This window comes from Dermochelys coriacea, chromosome 15, assembly GCF_009764565.3.
Source record: "Dermochelys coriacea isolate rDerCor1 chromosome 15, rDerCor1.pri.v4, whole genome shotgun sequence".
In the NCBI taxonomy this organism is placed as follows: domain Eukaryota; kingdom Metazoa; phylum Chordata; order Testudines; family Dermochelyidae; genus Dermochelys; species Dermochelys coriacea.
This window is the reverse complement of record NC_050082.1, coordinates 5667482-5694227: the sequence shown is the minus strand read 5'-3', so window position 1 is coordinate 5694227 and position 26746 is coordinate 5667482. Positions and strand designations below refer to the sequence as shown.

The 26746-nt window shown below is 47.1% G+C and overlaps 1 protein-coding gene across 3 annotated transcripts in view; it reads left to right on the top strand.

Annotated features, from left to right (window-relative positions):
- Positions 1-26406, top strand: part of AIFM3 (apoptosis inducing factor mitochondria associated 3) — a 92154-nt gene extending 65748 nt beyond the window's left edge. For 2 of the 3 annotated variants that reach the window (XM_043498238.1, XM_043498237.1), the window contains 4 exons: positions 1107-1205; positions 4245-4320; positions 13218-13322; positions 25604-26390. In XM_043498238.1, coding sequence (XP_043354173.1) covers positions 1107-1205; positions 4245-4320; positions 13218-13322; positions 25604-25652 — 329 coding nt within the window. In that variant the 3' untranslated portion in view covers positions 25653-26390. Of the gene's footprint in view, positions 1-1106; positions 1206-4244; positions 4321-13217; positions 13323-20130 lie in introns of all 3 variants that reach the window. The other variant, XM_038373477.2, reaches the window with a different exon arrangement.
- The last annotated feature ends 340 nt before the right edge of the window (positions 26407-26746 follow it).

The window sequence follows — 26746 nt, the reverse complement described above, 5'->3', positions numbered from 1 at the left end:
GAAGCCTGTGACCTGTCTGTGACTTTTACTAAAAATAATGGAGTCGGGGATGTTGACAGGAATCTGACTGATGCCCAAGTGGGGGGTGGGGAGGAGGGGGAAGAGAGCCTGAGATCTATTGCAGGAGGAAGGGGGAAGTCCAGCACCTGCCACTGCAAACAGCTCCAGATCCCTCTGCCACAACCCCACCATCTGCAGTAGCTCGGATCTCAAGGTCCCCTTGAGGCAGCTGAGAGCTCTGGGACCCCCCATGGCAGCTGAGAATTCTGGCCCTGCCATCCTGGGTTGAAGCAGAAAACGTCAGGGAGGTCTCTGACAGTCATGAAATCTGTGACCTCCATGACATAATCCTATTCTTACTGATAACCAGTCTTCTTGGAGGTGGGAGGGCACCCTCTAAATGTGCAGATTAAGGGTCTGTATGTGAACAAGAGCCACACAACCTTCCTTTGAAGGCAGGTAACTGAGGGGCTTCACCATGACCTTGCTAGCATTGTGGTTCATGTAACTAATGTCGTCCCTCTGCTTGGTTGTCTGATGGGAGTTTTTTAGTCTAAGGCGAAATGTCACCTGTGATGGTGGACTGTGCTGATGGTCACCTGTGCTGATGGTGACCAAACAGGAAATTCAAAGGTTCCCAGGGCTTTTACTGCCTACTTGGCTAGTGCATCGGAGTTCAGAGTGTTGTCCAGAGCGGTCACAAGGGAGCATTCTGGGATAGCTCCTGGAAGCCAATATCATTGAATTGTGTCCATGGTACCTGTAACCTGGAACTGCGATCTCGATTTTAGCGCTACTCCACTTGCTGAGGTGGAGTACAGAAATTGGAGTAAAGAGCCCTTTAAATCGAAAAAACTGGTTTGGTCGTGTGGACGGAACCAGTTTTATTTTAAGGTAACTCAGCTAATTCCAAAATAACCGTGTACTGTAGACCAAGCTTTAGACTCCACTTAAACTGTGATTAGAGCAATTGGTAGCAAAAGGCTCTTAAACCATCCCAAAGCCCTGGGCGCAATCCGAGTACTCTGGGCCTGCCCAGGCACAGCGCATGTGACAAGACTCCCACATGATTTCCTTTCTTACATTCTGTTTCTTCGGTTTTCCAGGCCGCATAGCAGCTCTGAACATGCTGGCCCATGGCATGGAGATCAACACGGTCCCGTATCTGTGGACGGCTGTGTTTGGGAAGAGCATACGATATGCAGGTCAGACATACTAATGCGAGCCTGAGGAGCAAGGCAGCCTCTTGAACTGGACAGAAGCCTTAGAGAAGTCTTGGGGGGATAACACCCAGCTTCCTGGAGGGGTCTCACCAGCAACCAATGTCTGCGCTTTAGGAAAAAATGCCACATGTGCTACTGTGGGAACAAGAGGAGACCCCAGCGTCCCAAGATTTACAAATGGGAGATGGCTTTGAGGCTGCAGTGCTGAACCTGACTGGGGGCAGGGCCTGATCTTCAGTGGGGAGGAGATGCCTGTCCCCGGCTGAGGTGTAGGGGCAATCCCTAAACCTGACTAGAGGTGATGGGTGACAGCTGAATCTGACTGGGGGGAGGAGCAATGCCTGAAACTCTTTTGGGGGGGCAGTGCCTGAACTGGACATGGCACCTGGATCCAATGAGGGTGTGAGGTAACCAAGTTGAGGGGTGAGGTAGCTGGACTGTGATGACTGGTATCACAGATGCTGAGTTTTATTTTTCCTGGTGGGTGCTTCACCCCCGCTCCATCCCGAGGCCCCAGCCGCAATTCACTCCCTCCCCCGAGGCCCTGCCCTTGCCCTGTCTCTTCCTGCCCCTGCTCTGCCCCTTTCCCCAAGTTCATCCCACCAGCCGCTGAACAGCTGATCGGTGCTGAGCACCTGCTATTTTTCTTCCTGTGGGTGCTCCAGCTCCGGAGCCCCCCCAGAGTCGGCGCCCATGGCTGGCATTGCTGATGTGTGAACATGAGGAGTTCTGAGAGAATTCCCAGACAAAAACTATGCTATCAGGGAATTAAAGTGAAGAGTGCATATTTCGAATGAAATACATGATGGCAGTATTGTCCAAAAGAAGCATTATAAAGCCACAACATTCAGAGTTAAGTTTTAATTTAAGAGAATTCCAAACAAGTTAAAATAATCATATGATCACGACTGAAGCGTTTCAGTTTCTGTGGTCCCAGGTCAGATGATGCAGGAGATTTTTCTTTTCTTTTTTTTTTTTATCATGGAAAATGTGTTTTATAATGTGAAGTTTTCCTGGGACCCATATTGTGCATGAATTCAAAATGCCAGCCTGAGCTACCACAGCATTTGTGTGTGGCCCACCCGCACGCATAGCACCGGGTAAGCCCCTTCTAAAACATCTGAATAACACGTGAAGGTAAATTTGCCTGTTCAATGGCTTGGCAGTAGATTCTACTGGTGAGAGGTCTGAGCCTGTCCAAATAGGGAAGATAACCACTGTGCTAATCTGGACATCCCTTCTGGGTCTGAGTCTCTTCTTCATCCCATTTAGCCACAGCAAAGGGGCTAGAAAGCCACTGAATTTCCCCCACTGTGAAGCAATCCCCAGCAGAGATAGAACTAGAATAGCCAGCTCCTTCACCACCCCCTGCAACCTCTAGCATAGGGGACCAATGTGCTACTTTGCTGTGGCCGTTCTCCGCTAATGTACTGGCCAGTTGGAGCCAGAGTCAGCAAGTATAGGTTAGAGGAGCCCCAAGGCCTCTCTGAAGTACACCCAGGCTAAAACAGGACTGGCCCTCAGATCAAGAAGTCAGTTTCTTTGCCATGTTCTCTCTCAGCTATGCCTTCTCTCTTTAGTCACCTGATATTGTTGGTTTATCCCGCTGAGGTCCTTATGCTCATAACCTTATTCTAACCTTTAGTGCCTCCTGCATCAGTCAGGGTACATCTATGCTGGTGCTGGAAGGTGGCATTTCCAGCTAGACATACTTGTGCTAGCTTGACCAGTGTTAGTGTGCTAAAAATAGACATGTAGCGTGAGCAGTGCAAGTGGCAGGAGGGACTAGCTGTTTCTGTGGATAATTAATGGACCAGTGATTGGTTCAGGGAGAGACAGACAGACAGACAGAGAGAGAGAGAAATGAAAAACACCTTTATTCACATAAAATTACATTAAAAACGATTTAGAAGTGTTATAAAATTGCAATATATACACCAAACGATGAATAAAAGAAAGCAAAATGCGTCTTAAGAAAACATTACACATGGATCACTAAAGCGTTGTCGTCATCACGTTCACTCAAAATATGAACACACCAAGTCAACCGAAAAGTCCTTCTACCCTCCCATTCTGTTCTGGTGAGATTTCAGAACAGCCAGTTATTTCTCAATCCAGCAAAAAGTTAGGCAGTCAAGAAACATGTGGCCAGTCTCACCCTGAGAACAAACAGGGGCTTGTGAATGCTGTCTGGAATTTGGCAAGGATCTTATCCAAAAAACACACACTCCCTCTGTCCCAGGGACTCTTTCCTTGTTTGTCCTCAGTGCAACAGCTTCAACAGGAGACACTGAGGGAGCCCCCACATCCGACTATCCCATACCACAGTGATAGGCACTCTCCTGAGAGGTGGCAGATCCCTGTTCAATTCCTTGTCCCCACCCACAGGCATTGACTTGACTTGAACTGAGGGTCTCCTATAGACATGCTGAGTACCCTCACCACTAGGCTAAAAGTTATGGGGGAGGTGGTCTTCCTTCTCCCTGGACACCCAGCATGGTGCTGCAGTGCACATGCCCAGAGGCAGAAACATGGGTATTGAGCAATTTTAGGAGCCTATAGGGTTTGGTGGCAGCTGAGCAGTGGTTTTGTGAATCCCAGTGGAGCCAGATTCTGGGATTTAGGCACTTAAAGTGACACTTATGCACTTAATTCCTTACTGACTCTAGCTTTTAGTGGACAGACTACAGCTTCCCATAGCACTATGGTTGAATCATTTGGGAGATAGCTGAGCAAAGAATGCTGGGATTTTACGACTGTCACACCAACCCCAGCATATGGTGTGTATGGTTTGTAGACAGTCGTCCAAAAAGAGGTTGTGGCTGTAAGACAGACCACCGCCGTATGGCATGTGTTGTAATCCAGAGCAGCGCCACACAAAGAGGGGTGCGTGTGTCTACATCCGTAGGTGCTTGCCTGTGTGTGTATCTGTGTGCACATGAGATTGTGTAATGTGGAACCAGGGCAAAGGGAGCAGAATCCTGTCTCCTGCACTGCTTTGACATTTCCCCTGTTTTTCAGGCCATGGGGAAGGATTTGATGATGTTGTCTTTCAAGGCGATTTAGATGAACTGAAGTTTGTGGCATTTTACACCAAGTAAGTGTTTCTCTTCCCTTTGAGATATCCCAACATGGACATTAATCTGTCTGCTCAGTTAGAGTAGAAGGAAATATTTCTGCTGAAGTCACTCGCCATCAGGTTTCCCCCCCCCCTCCAAGGATTCAGGTTGCTGTGCATTAATAAAAAGACACATTTGAAATCAGAGGAGTTTTGAGGCCAATGCTGCATGAGGGTACTAGGTTCAGTTTGTTCTGCATGATGAATGTTCCCTAGACATGCCCAGCACAACGTAGACCTCGGAGTGGGAGGGTGGATTAGGTGGAATGGGTGAGATTCTTAAGCATGATTTAAGTGCCTAACTCACTTTAGGCACTTCCATCCAACATTTAGCTGCCACTGGCATTCACAAAACGACTGCTCAGCTGCTGTCTAAACCTGTAGGCACCAATTTCCCACCTTTAAAGTCCCCAAGGCACCTCCATTTCAGCAGCTGGTCCTTCACTGAGCCACCTCATTCCTGACATCTCCTAGCAGGTCAGCACCTACCTCACACCTAATCCCCAGTGGGATTTGCAACTAGGCATTTCTCACAGATCTTGCCTCCAAGGCCTGATGCAATAGGCATGCTGAGAGGACGCTGGAGAAGGAGGTGTCCCCTTACGTTCAGTGGTTAGAGCACAGACCCAGGATGTGGGAGCAGAGATTTAAACTTGTGTCTCCTACCTCCCAGAGGACTGCCCTAACCACTGGGCTATAGGGTAGCCAAGAACAAGGCTTGCTGAGTCTCTCCAGTGGACACGCTTCCACTGTATATAAACTAACTATTCACTGGCATCAGTGCGACTCTATTAGGACACCGTTGTCAGAGGCCCAGGTCTCAGTCCCCCTGCTCCAGTGGATAGCTAATTATTTATACATTTGAGGCCCTCTTCTGAGGTGCGGGGGACCTTAATTTCCTCCTCCACATCAGGCAGTGGGGGATATGAGCCCAGGTCTCCCACATCCTGGGCTAAAGATTGTAAGTGGGGAACCATCACTCCTGCTTTCCACCTGGCAAAGTTGCCCCATTCACGTACCTCCAGCTCAGACTTAAGTGGCTAAATCCCTTTGGGAGAGTGGGGACACTTCCTTAGACACTTAATTCTCCCCATGCTTTGTGCAAGGGGCCTAGGCACCTAACTCAGAGTTGTGAATTGCACAAGGTGGCAGGGCACCTAAAAGTTAGGGGCTGCACTGCAGGGGCAACAGAGCCTTCCCAAAAGTGAGGGGGCCAGGGGCCCCTACCCCTTCAGTGCCCTGGCCCACGTCTTTCACCAAAGGCCCCACCTCTGGCCAAGCTGGAAGCTGGAGCAGGCTGGGAGCTGCAGACCCTCCATCTGCCTGGGCTGGGGGAGCCAAGAGCAGACCCAGGCCCATGTCCCTATCCGGGGGCCCCCTGACCCAGGGCATGAAGGTCCATGGCTCCCCACTGCTGCCCGCGCAGCTCTTACCTGACCTGGTCATAGTAAGAGCTGTGGGGAGCTGTGGACCCTGCACCTGCCCTGGGTGGGGGGCCCAGTGCCTCACACTGCCAGGGCTCCCCAGCCGAGCTCCAGGTGCCAGCCTGGATGCGGGCGGGGGGGGGCCTCAGTTGTGTTTACAAGGCACTTTACAAGGAAAAGTGTGTGAGAGAATGAAAACTAAGTCCTTTCTTTGCATCTTGAGTTCCCTGGAAGGCCACAGGCTCTGGAACCATTACAATCACTCAGATAGTGCTCCCCTCACAGAGTCAGTGCTAAGGGCAGACATAGCACCTGGGTTCTCCCAACAACACTGTGATTACAAAGTGGACCCCACTTCCACTGGCCCACAGAGGAGGGCCTGGGACAGGGCAGAAAGGGAGTGAAGGGCTGATGGTGGTGATGGGAGGGTAGAATGTTGCTCCACATATAACAGAATCCTAGAAGTTAGTGATGGACTGCATCATCCCAGATCTCCTCCTTCTCCCCTGTCTATCACCCACAATAGGCCTTCCCCCTGCTCGCTCTTCACACCTGTCAGACTAGCGAGGGTCAGAAAATGGAATTTCTGTTCAGTGGGAAATTTCAACCTTTGAAATTTTGTTTTCATTCTGAATTGGAACAAAAAACTGAAATTTCAGAATTTCCCATGGAATGAAAATGTTAAGAAACTCCATTTGGAAACATCAAAACATTCCATTCTGACAATGTCAATGCAATAAAATGAAAAGGAGTACCGGTGGCACCTTAGAGACTAACAAATTTATTACAGCATAAGCTTTCGTGAGCTACAGCTCACTTCATCGGATGCATCAAATGCACGAAAGCTTATGCTCTAATAAATTTGTTAGTCTCTAAGGTGCCACCAGTACTCCTTTTCTTTTTGCGAATACAGACTAACACGGCTGCTACTCTGAAAAATGCAATAAAATACATCATTGTGGGGGCTGGGGCTCCCATAGATCCCTGCCAGACCCCTCTTCAAATGGTTTCCATTTGATAATGTGAAAAAAAGTTTCTTTCCAACTTTATCATTTTGATTCATTTTGATTCCCATATCATTTAAATGTCCAGGTGTTCCTAATGCCCTCCCCCAGCTGAGGGGTTCTCCTAGCAAAACCAACAAAAGAGAGCTGCTTTTCTCTCTCTTTCCCTTACAAGAGCAGGGAGTAGAATAAAAGAATTTAAAGGCAAAGGCAGCCCCTCTCTTTGGAAATCTTTCTGGAGTCAGCCCTTTTGGGGCTTGGCTTATCAACTAGTCTTTGTCTTTAATTAGGGTCTACCTTCAGCCCCTCCTCTTGGAGCATCCTGCTTTACAAGTGGTCCATACAGTTTCAGGATCAGTGAGGACTGCAATTGTCTCCCTCTTGGCTGATCTGTCTCTGTTGTCAGCAGTCTCTTAGGTGTATCAGTCTTCTTCCAGTTCACCACCCCATCCTGTGGCAAGTTTTCCCTTTTTAAGCTTTCCCCTCCAGGCAGAGCAATACTTACAGGAGCTGAATAAGCCTAGAAGAACTCGCTGGTTTCCTCCTCAGCAGAGTGAGTGCATGCCCCTTCACAAATATATATATTAAATACAATATATAAACATGTAATATTAACATTAACGTTTTGTTATAATGGTTCAAACAAAATGAATTGAAATGATAAAGTTGGAAAGAAACATTTTTACATTATCAAAATGAAACAGTTTGACACTTAAATGAAATGAGAAAAGTCTAAACGATTTGTTTAGACTTTTTTCTCATCAAAAACTTTGTTGAAATTGAGACATTCCCCAAAACAATTTTTATTTCAATGAAATTGCATTTTCCAACAGAAAATTCTTCCATCAAAACATTTCTTACCAACTCTACTTCAGATATGGACTAGGGTGACCAGATATCCCAATTTTATAGGGACAGTCCTGATTTTGGGGGCTTTTTCTTATATAGGCACCTATTACTCCCCCATCCTGATTTTTTTTACACTTGCTATCTGGTAACCCTGATATGGACAGACTTATAGATTCATAGATACTAAGGTCAGAAGGGACCATTCTAATCATCTAGTCCGACCTGCACAACGCAGGTCACAGAATCTCCACCACCGACTCCTACGAAAAACCTCACCTATGTCTGAGCTATTGAAGTCCTCAAATCATGGTTTAAAGACTTCAAGGAGCAGAGAATCCTCCAGCAAGTGACCCATGCCCCATGCTACAGAGGAAGGCGAAAAACCTCCAGGGCCTCTTCCAATCTGCCCTGGAGGAAAATTCCTTCCCGACCCCAAATATGGCGATCAGCTAAACCCTGAGCATATGGGCAAGATTCACCAGCCACATACTACAGAAAATTCTTTCCTGGGTAACTCAGATCCCATCCATCTAATATCCCATCTCAGGGGATTTGGCCCATTTACCTTGAATATTTAAAGATCAATTAATTACCAAAATCCCATTATCCCATCATACCATCTCCTCCATAAACTTATCGAGTAGGATCTTAAAGCCAGATAAATCTTTTGCCCCCACTGCGTCCCTTGGAAGGCTATTCCAAAACTTCACTCCTCTGATGGTTAAAAACCTTCGTCTGATTTCAAGTCTAAACTTCCTGGTGGCCAGTTTATACCCATTTGTTCTTGTGTCCACATTGGTGCCGAGCTTAAATAATTCCTCTCCCTCTCCTGTATTTATCCCTCTGATATATTTATAGAGAGCAATCATATCTCCCCTCAACCTTCTTTTAGTTAGGCTAAACAAGCCAAGCTCCTTGAGTCTCCTTTCATAAGACAAGTTTTCCATTCCTCAGATCATCTTAGTAGCCCTTCTCTGTACCTGCTCCAGATTGAATTCATCCTTTTTAAACATGGGAGACCAGAGGTGAGGTTTTTCGTAGGAGTGGGTGGGTGAGATTCTGTGGCCTGCGTTGTGCAGGTCAGACTAGATGATCAGAATGGTCCCTTCTGACCTTAGTATCTATGAATCTAGAACTGCACACAGTATTCCAGGTGAAGTCTCACTAGTGCCTTGTATAATGGTACTAAAACCTCCTTGTCCCTACTGAAAATACCTCTCCTGATGCATCCCAAAACCGCATTAGCTTTTTTCACAGCCATATCACATTGGCAGCTCATAGTTATCCTATGATCAACCAATACTCCAAGGTCCTTCTCCTCTTCCGTTACTTCTAATTGATGCGTTCCCAGTTTATAACTAAAATTCTTTTGTTATTAATCCCTAACTTCATAACCTTACACTTCTCACTATTAAATTTCATCCTATTACTATTACTCCAGTTTACAAGGTCATCCAGATCCTCCTGTATAATATCCCGATCCTTCTCTGAATTGGCAATACCTCCCAGCTTTGTATCATCTGCAAAAAGTGTCATCTGCAAATATATACATAGTTTATTCCTTGCTTCAGAATAGCAAATCTTTTACCCTAGCTGATTGATAGTTTCTCTCTTACTTCCTTGTCTTTGAACAGTGAAGTAGAAATTGTCATTTTTCATTCTTACCTTTCATCTCAGTTATGTAATTAGGTGCCCATGACATTCCAGAAGTTTTATACGTGTCAGTATCTACTTCTAGTTTTGTACATTGATTTGATATTTAGATAAGAGACTGCATTCTTTGTAGTGAGATAGTATCCCACAATTAATTGTTTGCAATCTAGTTTGTAACTTGTCTGGCGTTCCCAGTAGGCAGAGTACTAGCCTGCTAGTGTTTGGGTTAGTTGCTTGAGGATTATTGGTTTTCACCCAAGATTGTGTACAACACAGATCTGGGTGTCATTGCTGTGACACCTGGAGGTATGGGAGCAGTGTTGGAGTCTAATGCAGGTTAATCAAGCTTTTGTTGCTGTTCTTCTAAGGCTGTCCACACTAGTTTCTACTGTGTTTAAAAATCATTTTTCAACATAGTTTTTAAAGTGATTGCTACAAACATGCTGTTGAGGTGGGAGAAGACAGACAGTTTGGTGACTGAAGTATGACTTCACTGGAGCTATGTCCATTTTACTCTGGTTAAGTATCTGGCTCACGGATGTTAAAGCCTGAAAGGACCATTCTGATCAACTGGTCTGCCCTCTTGCTTAACACAGGCCAGATAATTTCACCCTGTGATTCCTGCATCCTGCCCAGTAACTAGTGGCTGAGGTAGGGGCCATCTTTCATAATGGCATCCAATCTTGGTTTAAAGGCCCAGATTCTCTCCTCATGTTCAAACTATTTTGTTGCCACCTGCAGACTCTGGCCTCAGCTAGTTGGCTAAGAAATTCTCGAGCTCTCACCTGGCTGGGGAGCTCTCACCTGGCATAAAGTGTCATAGCTGGCTCCTAGACCAATGACCATTAACATTCTGATGGGGGCTGAGGAGTGTTGAGAGTGAGAGGGGTAAGGATGGAGATTACTTCACCAGGCCAAATCAGAACTGGTACAAGGTCTCATAAGGACCTTGGTGAAAATTTCACTTGTTGAAAGTTACAGCAGCCCTAAAACTTTGCACTGTTGTGCCCGGGCCAGTGCAGATGCACCTTCAGAATCCAGTAGGTATAAGTGGCTTCCTGAAGCCCCTCCCCCGTTTCCTGTCATCATCACCATGACGGCAAATCCCAAAGGGACATGGCCTCCTTACAGAACAAGTACCACCTAGATTGATTTCCAACTAGGTCTTGCAGGCTAGCTTGATGTTCAATTTATGCCCATCACTGACAATCTTATCGCACCACCAAAGCTTCAGGTGACCACATGACCACTAGCTGTTTACCTGGGTAAACACACTTCGTGATTTGTTGGTCTTCTATCCTAATAACATGTCTGTGCCAAGAAAGTCACCAAAACCAAACCATTGCTGATGGAAGCCATTGCTAGATCCAGCTTCAAATATCCTCATTTCTGATCTTGTCCTGCCTCTTAATAAGGAAAAACTGATGAAGACGATAAGAACTGAAAACATCAATCAAATGCTCGTTAGCCTTCCTCAGCTCGCACGTTTCACTGTCGTACAACAGAGTGGGTAGAACTGTGCCTCTACAGAGCCACAGCTTTGTAGCAAGCTTAATGTCATGACATTGCAACAGAGGCTGATGAAGGGCCTGAAACATGGCAGCAGCTGCTGCTATACAAGTGCTCACCTCTCTTGAGCAACCTCCAGCACTGTCTGTGACACTTCAAGTATTTGCCATTGCCACCTGCTTGATGTCTAGTCTGGACTGGTTAATAGTGAGCTGGTTGAAATCTGGAGTTGGAGAATGCTTGATAGCAGGGACCAGGACTGAATTTTATCCAGATTAATAATCAGACCTGTACACGCTACTTCTTGCCTGGCTGCAGCAATTCACCCAACTGAGCCAACAAGACAAGGCCATCAATGTATTTGAGATCTCAAAACAGAATGTTATTCAGCTCAATAGCATCAACAACTGCCTCTTCAAGCTTATCCATCATCCCGTTCAATGTCCAATTTCCTGTGGGACACTTGCAAAGAACTGGAGAATTAACCAGATCCCTTGGTAAATTCTTCCAAAGGTTAATTACGCTAACTGGTAAAAATGTGTGTGTGATACAGCATGGCCAGAGGGCAGCAGGAGAGTGTTAGAAGGGAGCCTTATTCCCTGAAAGAAAGTTTGCTATAAATTAACTAAAGCACCTGAAGCCAATTAAAGCACCTGAAGCCAGTCACATAATAAAAAACCCCTGCTTCAATCAGATAAGAGGAGGAGTTAAAGCAGAGTGGATTGGTGTTGGAGCAGAGAGCGGTTTGGAGAGAAGTAGAGGAGAGTTTGGAGAAGTGCTGCGGTGGGCTAAGAAGACTAAGACCCTAGGTAAAGGGACACCTAGTTTGTGCAGAGGGAGGGCAGGAAGCCCCACTAGCTGAAGGGCAGGAGAGGGAAGTAGCCCAGGGGAAGGAACCGCTAGTTCTAGTGGTTTACCGCTATCCCTAGGGCCCCTGGGCTGGGACCCGGAGTAGAGGGCGGGCCCGAGTCCCTCCCTCTCCACTCCCCTCCTCTAGGACACTAGTGGAGCAGTTAATGCCCCAGTTCAGGGGCAAGAAATAGTGTCCTGAACCCCCCCCCCCCAAGAAGAGAAAGCGCAAGACCCATCATAGTAGTGCCGGCAATTTGCCACAGTGCCATATTTCTAGTATGAATTTGTAGATCTTCGGCTTCCAGCCATTGGACCTTTGTTCTGACTATGCTAGATTAAAGAGCTGTCTGATGTCAGAATCCTTAATCGAGGTACTTGTCACCTCTTATGCTTCTCTTCAACTAGCTAAATAGGTGGATGATGGGGATTTTCAAAAGTATCTAAGTCTCTCAGGGTAGAACATATTAATCCAATTGATTTTTCTTCTATCCCTATTGGAACTACCACTCTGATGAATCAATGAGTTTAAGTACTTTATCATCACTCTGTCCCTGCACTTTGATACATAAGGACCCTCTTATTGGAATATTTCTTACTTTACTCTGGGCAGGGATTGCATTGCTTTTCACGCTGTTCTATTCACGAGGGGCTTTGCAGGTCTCAGAGAAGTTGTGAGCATGCTGTAGTCTTGTCAAAAGCTTAATAGTCACTTGAATGCTGCAACGGTTCATTTTGATTTAGGCTCAAGTGCTCTGCACAGACTGCATGTCTCTTTTTCTGTATGACATTCCCAACTCTTTTTAGCAGTGAAAAACAATTGTACATTATTAGGTGTGGTCCTCATTAGAGCTGGGAGAATAAATGATTTCTCAGTTTGCTGGCATTTCCAAAAAAGCTGGTTTTTTTTTACATTTCAGCTCAACCAGACCTAATCCAAAATCTCTGACAAAATGCAATGATTTGAAAAAGTTGACAAAATTTTGTTCAACTTTCAATGAACCATTTCACCTTGTTTCCAGGCACTTTTTAACATACCGGCAAAGGAAATAAAAGGCTAGAATCACATTCACCTAATTTTCCCACCACCCATACCACTGTGATTTCTACGCATACTAGAAGGCATCACATCTTTAGTACAACATCTATCATGCTGTCTAGGTTCTGCCCTCTTTCTCCAGAGGCAGCTGGACATTTTTTTTCCAGCTCAAAAAAATGTTTTGGGTTATTTTAGTACTTAAAGCCACATCAGAGTGCCACAGGGTCAGACTGTACTTCCCTGACTAGGGGCAGTGTGTAGTTGTGCTGTCCCATGGGCAAAGCTGGGACCAGGCATGGAGCCAGGGCTCCTACTAGTGCCTTCCCGCACGCTGCTCACTGACTGCTCTCCCTTGCCAGGTGCTGTTGCCTGAGGTAGGAAGCACATGGAGTAAAGGGGACTCCTGAAGCTGGGAAGAGATTATAAATTCATAATCCTTAGTGGTTCCATCAAGGAGTTTACCCTTTTGTGAAGGAAAAAAGTGTCCATCTAAAGCTATTCACTTCACTACCCACAATGTCTCCTTCATGCCTCTGATCTTTGTTGTAGGAACGAGGAGGTGATTGCTGTGGCTAGTATGAATTATGATCCAATTGTGTCCAAAGTCGCTGAGGTCATGGCCTCTGGGAGAGCGATCAGAAAACGAGATGTGGAGTAAGTAGAAGCTGCTAAAGATAACTGAACATACAAACATTGTGACATAAATCGGGCCAAATAAAATCAAAACCAAATGGGCGAAGTGATCCATCCACCGGCAGGTGCTAGAGCAGAAACACCGCCTGGGCTAGAAGCAATGTTTCATCCCATTTTAGTTCAGGTGAATGACAAGTGGCAACCCATACATATCCACTTGCTGTTTGCTACTGTCAGCTGTACTTCCTAAACACACTCATTCCTCTACTCCCACTAAACCGGGGCGGGCAAACTTTTTGGCCCGAGGGCTGCATCGGGTTTCTGAAATTGTATGGAGGGCCAGTTAAGGGAGGCTGTGCCTCCCCAAACAGCCAAGTGTGGCCAGGCCCCCACCCCCTATCCAACCCTCCTGACAGCCCCCCCAGGACCCCTGCCCCATCTATCCTCCCACTCTCTGTTCCCTGACCACCCCTGGACTCCCCGCCCCATCCAACCCCCCCCTTCCTGGCTGTCCCCCCAGGACTCCTGCCCCATCCAACCACCCCTTCTCCCTGACCGCCTCCGGCCCCTCTACCCCTAACCGCCCCCTGCCGCACCGCCAAGAGACTGGGTCAGGCCAGGCTCTGCAGTGGAGCTGCCCTAGGAGCTCACAGCCCCCCACCCAGAGCATTGCGCTGGCGGTGCAGTGAGCTGAGGCTGCAGGGGCAGGGGGACAGCGGGAGAGGGGCCGGGGGTGAGCTTCCCAGGCCAGGAGCTCAGGGACCAGGCAGGACAGTCCTGTGGGCCAGATGTGTCCCGCAGGCCGTAGTTTGTCCACCTCTGTACTAAACTCATTAACCCTCCCCCATGCCCTACCTGTCTACACTACCAAATTAGGTCGAATTTATAGGAGTTGATTTTTAGAAAGCGATTTTAAACAGTCGATTGTGTGTGTACCAACTAAGCGCATTAAGTCGGTGGAGTGCATCCACAGTACCGAGGCTAGCATTGACTTTCAGAGCATTGCACTGTGGGTAGCTATCCCACAGTTCCTGCAGTCTCCGCTGCCCATTGGAATTCTGGGTTAAGCTCCCAATGCCTGATGAGGCAAAAACATTGTTGCAGGTGGTTTTGGGTACGTGTCGTCAGTCGCTCCTCCCTCCATGAAAGCAACGGCAGACAATCATTTTGCATCTTTTTTCCGTGCGGGCGCCATACTGCTTTCAGCAGACGATGCAGTAGGACTGCTAATTCCGTCATCATCGAACCACCACTTTCACTGCCACTCTGCTCTCCTGCTCTTTTCTCGATAGTGAATTTTTCCATGTTGTCTCTCATGGGCTTCGGCTTCTGCTGCAACTCTGCTCTCCTGCAGATGCCATGCCAGACAGCAAACATGGAGCCCACTCAGATCACTAGGCAGCTGTAAACACCTTGCGCATTATCATGCAGTATATGCAGAACCTGCAAAAGTAGGCGAGGAGGCGATGGCAGCACGGTGATAAGAGTGATGAGGACATGGACACAGACTTCTGTCAAAGCACGGGCCCTGACAATTTGGCCATCCTGGTGGCAATGGGGCAGGCTCATGCCATGGAACGCTGATTCTGGGCCCGTGAAACAAGCACAGGCTGGTGGGACCACATAGTGTTGCAGGTTTGGGATGATTCCCAGTGGCTACGAAACTTTCGCATGCGTAAGGGCACTTTCATGGAACTTTGTGACTTGCTTTCCCCTGCCCTGAAGCACAAGAATACCAAGATGAGAGTAGCCCTCACAGTTCACAAGTGAGTGGCGATAGCCTTCTGTAAGCTTGCAACACCAGACAGCTACCGGTCAGTTGGGAATCAATTTGGAGTGGGAAAATCTACTGTGGGGGCTGCTGTGATGCAAGTAGCCAACGGAATCACCGAGCTGCTGATATCAAGGGTAGTGACTCTGGGAAATGTGCAGGTCATAGTGGATGGCTTTGCTGCAATGGGATTCCCTAACTGTGGTGGGGCGATAGACGGAACACATATCCCTGTCTTGGGACCAGACCACCAAGGCAGCCAGTACATAAACCGAAAGGGGTACTTTTCAATGGTGCTGTAAGCACTGGTGGATCACGAGGGATGTTTCACGAATATCCGCATCGGATGGCCTGGAAGAGTACACGACGCTCGCATCTTCAGGAACTCTGGTCTGTATGAACAGCTGCAGCAAGGGACTTACTTTCCAGACCAGAAAATAACCATTGGGGATGTTGAAATGCTTATAGTTATCCTTGGGGACCCAGCCTACCCCTTAATGCCATGGCTCATGAAGCAGTACACAGGCAGCCTGGACAGTAGTCAGGAGCTGTTCAACTATAGGCTGAGCAAGTGCAGAATGGTGGTAGAATGTGCATTTGGATGTTTAAAAGCACGCTGGCGCACTTTACTGACTCGGTTAGACCTCAGCAAAACTAATATTCCCACTGTTGTTATTGCTTGCTGTGTGCTCTACAATATCTGTGAGAGTAAGGTGGAGACATTTATGGTGGGGTGGGAAGTTGAGGCAAATCGCCTGGCCACTGGTTACGCACAGCTGGACACCAGGGTGGTTAGAAGAGCACAGCAGGGTGCACTGCGCATCAGAGAAGCTTTGAAAACCAGTTTCATGGCTGACCAGGTTACGGTGTGACAGTTCTGTTTGTTCTTGATAAAAACCCGCCCCCTTAGTTCACTCTACTTCCCTGTACGCCAACTGCCTCCCCTCCCGCCTTTGATTACCGTTTGCAGAGGCAATAAAGTCATTGTAGTTTCAAATTCATGCATTCTTTATTAATTCATCACACAAATAGGGGGATAACTGCCAAGGTAGCCTGGAAAGGGTGGGGGAGGAGGGAAGCACTGGATGGGGTGGCGGGGGAGGGGAGGACAAGACCACCCTGAACTTCAAAACTTATTGAATGCCAGCCTTCTGTTGCTTGGGCAATCCTCTGGCGTGGAGTGGTTGGGAGGAGGCCCCTCCCGCCCCCGCATTCTTGGGCGTCTGGGTGAGGAGGCTATGGAACCTGGGGAGGAGGGTGGTTGATTACACAGGGGCTGCAGTGGCTGTCTGTGCCTTTCCTGCACCTCAACCGTATGCTGGAGTATATTAGTTTGATCCTCCAGTAGTCTCAGCATTGCATCCTGCCTCCTTTCATCATGTTCTCCTGTTGCTCCAGCCATCTGTCCTCATGTTCATTTTGTTCTGTCCTGGTCTCTGCCATTGTCTGCCTCCATGCATTCTGCTGGGCTCTTTCAGTTTGGGTGGACTGCATGAGCTCAGAGAACATTTCATCGCGAGTGCGTGTTTTGTTTTTTTTTCCCCCCTTCTTACCCACGCTAGCCTCTGGGACAGAGATGCTAGTCGCAGCGTTGAAACATTTGCACTTTGAGAGGAAAAAAAAAGGAGATTAAAATTGAAAAAAACACATTGGCCATTTAAAAGGAGGGGCTGATGTTTTCGGGTTAATGTGCAGCACAAACCCAACTAACCCCCCCCACACACCCAAATCTCTGGGATGATCGCTTCACCCCTCTCCCCACTGCATGACTGACAGTGGGGATGATTTTTTTTCAGCCACAGGCAAACAGCCCAGCAGGAATGGCCACCTCTGAATATCCCCTGAATAAAATTCCCCTATATCAACCAGGTGACCATGAATGATATCACTCTCCTGAGAATAACACAGAGAGATAAAGAACAGATGTTGCTTGAATGCCAGCAAACACTGGGACCATACGCTGCCATGCTTTCTTATGCAATGATTCCAGACTATGTGCTACTGGCCTGGCGTGGTAAAGTGTCCTACCATGGAGGACGCAATAAGGCTGCCCTCCCCAGAACCCTTCTGCGAAGGCTTTGGGAGTACCTCCAGGACAGCTTCATTGAGATGTCCCTGGAGGATTTCCGCTCCATCCCCAAACACGTTAACAGACTTTTCCAGTATCAGTACTGGCTGTGAATGCGTCCCAAGTCTTCAGGGCAAAGTAATCATAAAACACGCTTGCTTTTAAACTGTGTATTATATTTACAAAGGTACACTCACCAGAGGTGCCTTCTCCACCTTCAAGGTCTGGGAGCCCGGGTTGGGAGGGTATTGGATCCAGGGTGATAAACAGTTCCTGGCTGTCATGGAGAACGGTTTCTACGCTTGCCTGGTGTGCGCTATCTTCCTCATCCCTGTTGCATGAGTCTCCCATCTTGCAGGAGTCCACGTACAGGAGTGGGGCAATGGTAGGGCCACCCCCCTAGAATTGCATGCATCTCATCATAGAAGCGGCATGTCTGGGGCTTTGATCCCGAGCGGGCGTTTGCCTCTTGGGTTTTTTGGTAGGGTTGCCTAAGCTCCTTAAGTTCCACGCAGCACTGCTGTGGGTCCCTGTGATAGCCTCTGTCCTTCATGCCCTTGGAGATTTTTTTCAAATATTTTGGCAGTTCATCTTTTGGAACGGAGTTCTGATAGCACGGATTCATCTCCCCATACAGCGATCAGATCCAGTACCTCCCGTTTGGTCCATGCTGGAGCTCTTTTGCGATTCTGGGACTCCATGGTCACCTCTACTGATGAGATCTGCACGGTCACCTGTGCTGATCAGTTTGCCACACTGGCCAAACAGGAAATTAAATTCAAAAGTTTGCAGGGCTTTTCCTGTCTACCTGGCCAGTGCATCCAAGTTCAGAGTGCTGTCCAGAGCGGTCACAATGGAGCACTGTGGGATAGCTCCCAGAAGCAAATACTGTTGAATTGCGTCCACACTAACCAAATTCGACCCGGCGATGTCTCTTTCAGCGCTAATCCCCTCATTGGGGAGGAGTACAGAAATCAATTTTAAGAGCCCATTAAGTTGACAAAAATGGCTTCATTGTGTGGACGGGTGCAGGGTTAAATCAATCTAACGCTGCTAAATTCGACCTAAACTCGTAGTGTAGACCAGGGCTCAGTCACTATTCATCATCCATCACATTTACACATTGATAGCCACAAGGGGAAATTAGCCATATAGGCCCAGTTCTGCAGTATCCCTGCCTGTGCACTGACCAAATCACAGTGACTGAGGAGGGAGCCTGTATATAACAGCATGTGGACCATGAATGGAATGTGGCACAGTGCGTACCCCTAGGAAAAGGGGAGTACATTCTGAAGGCAGATCTAAGTTCCACTTAACTTGCATAGGGGATGCCAAGAAAATATTGGGAGGTTGATTTCTACTGAATGAAAATCCAGCAGCATATATAAACCCTTTAACTCTGCCATGCTGAAACGGATATGCCCCAAATCGCTCCAGACTGACAAATTTCGATTTCTGGCTCAAAGCACTAAGGAGCTAGGGCTTTAACAAAAAGTTGCATTTTTATAATGGCCAAAAGGTGTGTCTCCCCCACCCACTCCATTCTTTGCCCTCAAAAGCATCCAACTTATTTTTGCAGAAACTTTTTTTTTAAAAGTTTACATTCCTTCAGTCACCAGAGGTGAAAAATGTCATGTTGAAAGGTAAACGTTACTTGCAGGTTTAAACTAGCATAAATGGAGAATTCTCTGGAACGTGAAGTCTTTAAACCATGATTTGAGGACTTCAGTCATGCAGCCAGAGGTTAAGGGTCTATTTCGGGAGTGGGTGGGTGAGGTTCTGGGGCCTGCGACATGCCACATCATGGTCAGCGGTCAGCAGTGACCAGTGACCTTCCCACAGCGGGGAGTCTGGTATTTCGCCCTCGTTGCCTGCAGAGCATAGAAAGCAGTCTCACTGCTCTGGCCACAGAGTGCAAAGGCTGCTTTTTGCTCAACCTGTCAGGAGCCAGCCTGTTCTCTGCCCTTCCTGGGGATTGGGATGGAGCTGGGAGAGGACTCTTGGCCCTGCCATGCATCAGGAACAGGACATTTAATACTAACCGAACATTCTCTCCTTGTTTTCCTGCTGCATACACGTATTTAAGGCTGTTAGTTTGTCATGGCAAGTATGTTTCCTTTTGTATCTTGAACTTGCTGCATATTAACAATGAAGGATTAAAGTGACAGATTTTAAGTTAATATCAACCGCTGAAGCCCTGGTTTGGGAGATGTTCCTAATTCCTGCAGAAATGTCATTTACTCTGTTTATTTGCCTAAATGGAGCAGCCCCTTACCTGGAAAAGAAGATGTATGAAAAGACTCCCTTGATGGGAATGAAATGGTTTGACTGTGGTTTGTTCCCTCTGCATAGAGCAGTTGAGAAATCTATTGCTTCTGTGGAAAGGGAGTTTGGACACATTGGGCTGGATTTGCTAAAGTGTACCCACAATAGTGCTCATTCCTCAACTTGTGTATGTGCAGGAATCTGGGCCACTGCACCGCTAGACCAATGGGCCTTGTCTATATTCACAGTTGCACTGGTTCACCTGTAATTTGGTTCAACAATGGATTCTATTAAACCAGTGCAAAACCCTGTGTGGCCATTTGGAATTCAGTTTAAACCTGGTTTTTAACAATTTCAGCTAAAACAACCTAAACAAAATTTAAATTGAATTAAGAGCCTCTACAGGGTTTGTACTGGTTTAACTAAATCACTTTTTAAAAAATCACACCTTTGTTTAAACCAGTGCAACTTGAGATATAGACAAGACTTTAATGACACAAAGCCTGGACATGCTCCCCTCTCTGCATTTGGCTATATCAGGTCAATATTCTGCCCCAGCTTCTCCAGCAGGGTTGCAGGCAACTCAGTGAAGAGAGGGTGTTTGCTGCAGAGAAACTGGAGCTGCATGATAGCTAGCAATCCTGGCCCATGCAGAAGGCAAACTCAGAAACACTAGGTGAGCAGATCTGGTTAATCCTGTTGTCCTGCTTTTGTCTTTGCCTTAGAACTGGAGACATGTCTTGGTTAACTGGAAAAGGCTCTTAACATGGGAAGGAAGTGATTTCTGCTGAGGCTGCACTTGCCAAAGAGGAGACTGGGGTGACCAGCAGGAGGCTCTGCTGCTAAATGCAAATCTAGTCAGCTGAGTCATTGCCTCCCTCAGACTTTGAAGCATCTTTCACTGAACGTTTATGTTCCCAGCAATGCCATCTGTACACACAGCCGGTGGTTCTGAAGCACCAGTGGCAGCCTGTGTGCTTGGGTTCTGCAGAGTTTAAAAATTCTATGGAAACACAAGGAGAACACAGGATCCCTGAGAAAGCACTGACTTGCACTGGCCTTCAGAGTCTGAAACAAACATATGCTCTAGCACCAACAGCTGCATCTCTCCACAAACCCTGCTGGGGCATGGGGAGAGTAGAATGGAGCTTACCTTCACTTTCTTCTGGTAGGGAGGGACTGCCTGCAAAAACAAGGCAAACTAATCATCTTGGGCAACATGTTAAAGTTACCCACCCTGGGACACATCTGCTACCCCTACAAACAATCCCACAGCCTTGCACTGTACCCCATGCTCCCAACTTCACCCACAATATGCACCCAGCTAGCCTACCCCTCACCCACACTCCACTCTCATACAAGCAAGCATGCCCTCACCAACACCCTGCATCACTCTCCAACCTGCACCAACACCCCCTCCCTGCCACACTCTCCCAGACACTCTCACACAACTGCTTGCCCCCCTGCATCCTCCTCACCCTTCACTTTCCACCCACAGTGTCATCCTCACCCACACAGCTTCAACCACATCCATGTGCTCCCATTCAGATCCTTACCCGCACAGTCCGAGTCCTAGAGCTTCGCTTTATCCATGCCCACAGCCATAAGCACGGAGCTCTTGAGGTACACAGCTCACAGGAACGAGCCTCCCAGCCCAGGTTGATGGACTCCCTGGCTTGCGGGGCTAGTGCACTAAAAACAGCTGTGTAGACGGCGCTTCGCCGCTGCAGCTTGGACTGAAACTTGGGCTCCCCGACCTCCAGTCCAAGCAATGTCGACACAGCTATTTTTGGAGCACGAGCCCAGCAAGTATCCTTGGAATGTATAGTCTGGCTCGTGTGTTAATTGCAGTCAGTTGCTAGGTGTTGAAGTTAAACTCCATGTTCTGTAAAGACCTGGGTCTCCCTTTTTCAGTTCTTAAACACCTGGGCTAGGTTCAGTCTTTCCCAGTTCCCCAGGGACAAGTTTTGACCTCACTTACACTGGAATGATGCTGGTGCAACGCCATTGTTCCAATGGAGTTACTCCTGATTTACATCAATGTAAGTGGGTCCAGAACAAGCCCTGTGATCTCCAGAAGATCTTGGGTATAATTTGCCAATGGTTCTGATACAATTTCAGCTTATTCTTTTAGCATCCCAGGGTGAATGTTCAGAGCATCCTGTTTTGAATACAGATCTAGTCATCCTGGTCTCTTTAACTTGCTTCTGCCTGATCCAGCCTCATGAACGCTCCCTTCTTCTTTAATTGTTTTGCATAAGTCATCCTGCTGCTGTCATCCTACCCACTGGAAAGTGGGGCAAAGTAGCTATTGAACGAGATTTCTGACTGTGCCTTGTCATCTATTATTTATTCTGCTTGTCATTCAGTGGCAGCGCTAAATCTACCTTCTCAGTGTCTTGCTTTATTATCCTCCTTTTCTGTCCCCTTTTAGGAACAAAGGCATTGCCACACCACTTCAGAATGCCCACGTAGTCTCGCATTCTGTCTCGGTCAGTACCCACTGCCCAGAGGCTTCAGGGAAAATTGCTGGAATCCTATAACGGACAATTTTGAAATAACCTGCCCCTGAGGAAAATTTCCTCCCAAATCCTATCAATCCATCGTACTTTATGCCCTGAAGCAGGAGAGTTTATATCTTACATATTATTTATCCTGTTTGATGTAACCGGTGTTATTCTCATTATCCTTAAGTGTCAAATCCATTCTGGAATCCTGATTAAAACCTTGGACTTGATATTTTGGAGCAGAGAGTTCCCTAGTGAACTGTGTTGTTGTCACGGGGTACACTCACTGCTAGTGGCACCTCCTAGCTGTCCTGGGGATTAGCTCTGGCCAGGCATAGCGCCCTCCTCTGGTGGTGTCTCTGCTGTTGTCCTCTTGCCCAGCAGACCCTTCTCGCTCCAGGGCCTGCGGCGTCCTCTTTGTGACTCAGCCCTCCAGCCAGGTCACTCTATAGTTCCCCCTTCGGGGGGGGGTGGAATAGGGTGGGTATCAAAGTCCCTCCATACTCAATGGCAGTCTTCCTTTACTGCTCTGACCATGCCACACTTCCAGTAGCTGGTAGGGGAACCCAGGCCCACCCTCTATTTTGAGTCCAGCTCAGGGGCCCTCCAGTTAGCAGCCAAGGCCTGCACTCTCCTACCTTGCTTCTTTTCCCCTGATCCTTTTCCTACCTTCACAGTTCCCCACCGAGTTTGTTAGCCTCCCAACTCCCTCTTCTCGGGATGTAACTGTAGACTACTTGCCTCTAACCCCAGACACGCCTCCCTTCTCCAAAGGAGCAACTGCGGACGCCTTTCCTGCAGCACTCTGTTGCCAGCTTCCTGGCTTATATAGGTCCCCACCTGTTTCTGCCCAGTTGAGCCTCTTCTAATTAAATCCCTCTTCTCCAAGATGCAGCCTGGGCAGTTAATTGGCCCACTTAGCCATCTTCACCCCTCCAGGCTTTGTGGAGGGTGGACATCCCATCACAACTGTATATAAAATATTTCCTTAGCTTGTGTGTGACTATGTTGCCCTTTGTTATTTTATATAACTGTCAAACGCCCCCTTATTTGTTGTATCTTAAACTTTTCAGTCTTTGCTTAGGCAGCAAGGCCTCCTATAGGTATCACTAATTTCTAGTCCCTGCAATTTCTGCTGTAACTATCTGCAGAGGGCATAACCAGAGCAGAACACAGTATTTCAGTCAAGGATGTACCAATGACTTACAGATGGCATGACCAGCTTTTCAGAATTATTGTCCACAGCACTCTTCACAGTAGTATTGTCGCCCAGGTCTTGGTCTCTGTGACTTGACCTTACACATCCTTGCTGTCACCCTTTCTCTCCCTGCCCCACAACTTTTACTTGCCCCCTGGAATGAATCCTTTTCCTTATTTTTTTATTCTCTTTTGTTTTAAGATCTTTACAAAGTTTTCTAAGACCCCAGTGCAGTCATACTGATCCTTCACTTCCTTCCCCACTGCGGCCTTACCCAGACTAGGACAAAGGTGTTGTTTTTTTTTAAATCATGTTGGCTAATACATTTTAATTAAGTGCTATTTAAAAACTCATTAGCCACTAATGTAGATAGGTTCTAACTCCTTTAAAATGTGTTAGCTTATTGTGGCCAATCCTAGCTCACTCCAAGGGTTCATGTCAGCTGGCTAATATGTGGGAAAATACCACTGGCCCTGCCTACTCTAGGGTTTTCAGTGTGTTAGGTTCACCCTATTTTAAAAGCTCCTCTTTCTCCATCCAGATGAGGCCTGTGATTGGGACACGCACACCCCACGCACACCCCGTAGCGAGTAAGCAGGGGTAGAGGTGAGTCTAGAGATGAAGGTGTGCGTGTAGGGGGCAGGTGGAAGCCGAGAAGCCCAGGCCCTGCTGCCTCTTTGGCAGAAGGGGGAAAGACGAGCAACAGGCTCAGAAGCCAGTAGGGTTTTTTCATGAGGGAAGGAGCAGAGAAGCGGGCATGGAGTGAAGGACCGAACCCCAGGCAGAAAGGAGCAGCTGGAGCCACTGCTCTTTTAATGGGTGGGAAGGAGGGAAAAGAGGTGAGGGACTCAGCCATCAGCAGGAGGCACTGGGAGGCTTCCTGCTCCCAAGAGAGGCAATAGCAGCAGGAGCAACAATGGTTGGTCCCTGTCGGCAGGCTGGAAAGTAGCAAGAACTGACTTGGCTGGAGGAGTGCGGTCAGCAGAAACCTATAGGGAACATAGAGGGTTCAGAGGCCCCTTAGTGATGGGTGTGCCTGGAGGCCCCAGGGGCTGTTCAGAAACCCCCTCTTCAGCTTCAGTGCTGCTTCCCCTCTGTGCTAGTCCCACTGAATGCGGGCCACACCCACCTTCAGGATCCCCAAGCAGCCACTTGTTCTGTTGGTACTTAAGTCTTTTCCTTTTAGAGCTGTCCCATTATAGTGCGATAGAACAGGGATGCTGGGCTTTTAAGCCCTGTGCAGCCCCTACGGTTCATTTAAGCTTTCTGAGGCTGAGAAATTTCCTGGCTCCTCTTGAATTCTCTTTCTCTTCTCCCCTCAAGGTCCTCAAGACCAATGTTCCCTCTAATTTTTGACAGGCCGTGTGCACAAAATATTTCTTCTGTGCAAATTATTGTGCTTCTGTGCAAATTTTTGTGGGCATAGTGTTTCTCCATGTGCGCAGGGTTTAGGATCTGTGTGCGCACACGCACAGCTTAGAGGGAACAGTGCTCAAGACCATTCCTCTGCAGGCTGGAGGTAGGAGGGTTGAGCATGGATCCTTTCATCTTTGCAGTCTCATTGCCAGGTTATTTTCGTGTGTCCCTGGCTGCTTCCTCCACCCTCTGCCTGGAGAACTCACCTGCTTCCTCTTTCGATTCACTACCTTCTCCTCCTGATTTCTACCTCATAGCTAATTATTCTGCTGTGTTCCCCAAGTTACAAACTACCTCTCTCAGCTTGTCAATAACTAATTATCCTTTTATCCTGCTTGGGTTCTCCAACTTCCCACTGTCTGCCTCTTCCGTGTGTTTTCTGGTCTCGGCTCACTGGCTCGGCCTTATTCAAAGGGCTCTTGGGTATAAAAATAAAGCAGCAAACTACCCCTTGCCCCTGTTTCCAGTAGCTGTACTCACCAGCCCCTTCCCACCTTTGCCCCATACCCATTGATACTCATTTCTTCTCACACCAAACTGGTCCACCAGGCCACAGGAAGTGTATGTGTACGCTCAACTCCTTGGGGCAAGGATCTGTGGCCAGCATTAGACCTCTGAAGGGGGAGATTTTCAATAAAAAAGCACCATTTACAAGTGAAAGGTCCCATCTGTGCCTTTGAAAAAAAATCTCACCTAGGTGCCAAACCCTAGGCATCAACATTTGAAAATGTTGCCATTTGTTCTTACTTGCTATTAAAGATGGTCAACATTTTTTAAATAAAAGGTTTTCTATTGAAAAAATAGCCTCTTTCCCCATGTGAAATATGTCACAAACATTGTCATTATTGAAATTGTTGATTTTCGCTGGAATTTTGGTAGAAATTTTTAACTGACATTTTTTAATCAAAATTTTTTGTTTATTGAAAAGTCAGGTTTTGGCAAAACATAAGGGCAATATTGGTTTTGATAAAACTTTGATTTGAAACGATGCACAAAATTCCTGAAAAATGGAAAAGGTTTCATTTCAAACCAAATTAAATTTGTTGTGAAATTGTGTTTTTTTCCTTTTTTGACCAGATCTGTTTGCTGTTTAAAGAACTGTGTTCTGCTAGTGGGCTATATATAGCATCATCATCACTGTGCAAAACAGAGCTGCCAAAACCTACCCTGAGGAAGAAGCAATTGTGTATGGCATGGAAAGAGAATCCAACCTTAAAACTCAGTGATATCCATGGACTATCTGATTTATTGTGAATGCCATCAGCACTTTGCAATGCATAATGAATAGATCTCTGAGCTGATTCTCCTGCAGTTACATACACACAGCTGCCATTGGATTTAATAGGAACCAGGTACAACACAATGTGAGAGAATCAGGCCCAGGTCTACATTATATCCCGCCTGACTAATCAGTTATAGGGTATTCAAGTGGGGCACTCCCATAGTGCCTTTCTTTCCCTTCCTTCCCTTTTGTTCCTTTCAGAATTTTTAAATTAGCAATAATTAGAATGATTATAATGAAGCCCCTCCTGAGAGGGTAATGAGTGAGTGTGAACTGTAGGAGGAGTGTGAGGGGAGGAGCGGGCAATGTGTGAGGATCTGTGTGAGAAAAGAGATGAGAAGATGATGTCTTATCTATTGTTGTCATCATCTGTACTGACAAATGTTCTGATTATAGCTGGCTAATCTTCCTTTCCTCACTGTAGACACTTATAGGGAAAATCTGCATATTCATCTAGTGCTCTGCATGGATGAATATAAATATAACCTGAATAATAAAGTCCAAACTTCCAGCAGATTATTACTGTCATTTATTTGCCTACCATTAAGCTACCCCTAGATCCTCTACCCTTCCATTTTCCTGCCAAGGAGCTTTTCTTACAAATGGGGAGTCATCAAAGTGTGGGGTCTGTCTAGTCGGTCCTGTATGGGTCAGTTTTCAGCCCAACGCTATTCAGTGTCTTTGTCAGTCATATGGAAGAAAACATAAATTCACTATCGGTAAAGTTTGCAGATGACACAAATATTGTGTGTGTGGCAAATAATGAGTAGAACAGGTCCCTGATACAGGGAAATCTGTATTGTTCAATAAGCTGGACACAAGCAAGCAATAGAAGCTGTCATGCAGCCCAATGCAAGGTCATGCATCTAGGAATGCTGACTGGCTGGGGGACTGTACCCTGGAAAGCAATGGCTGAAAAGGAGAATACGTGCTCCCTT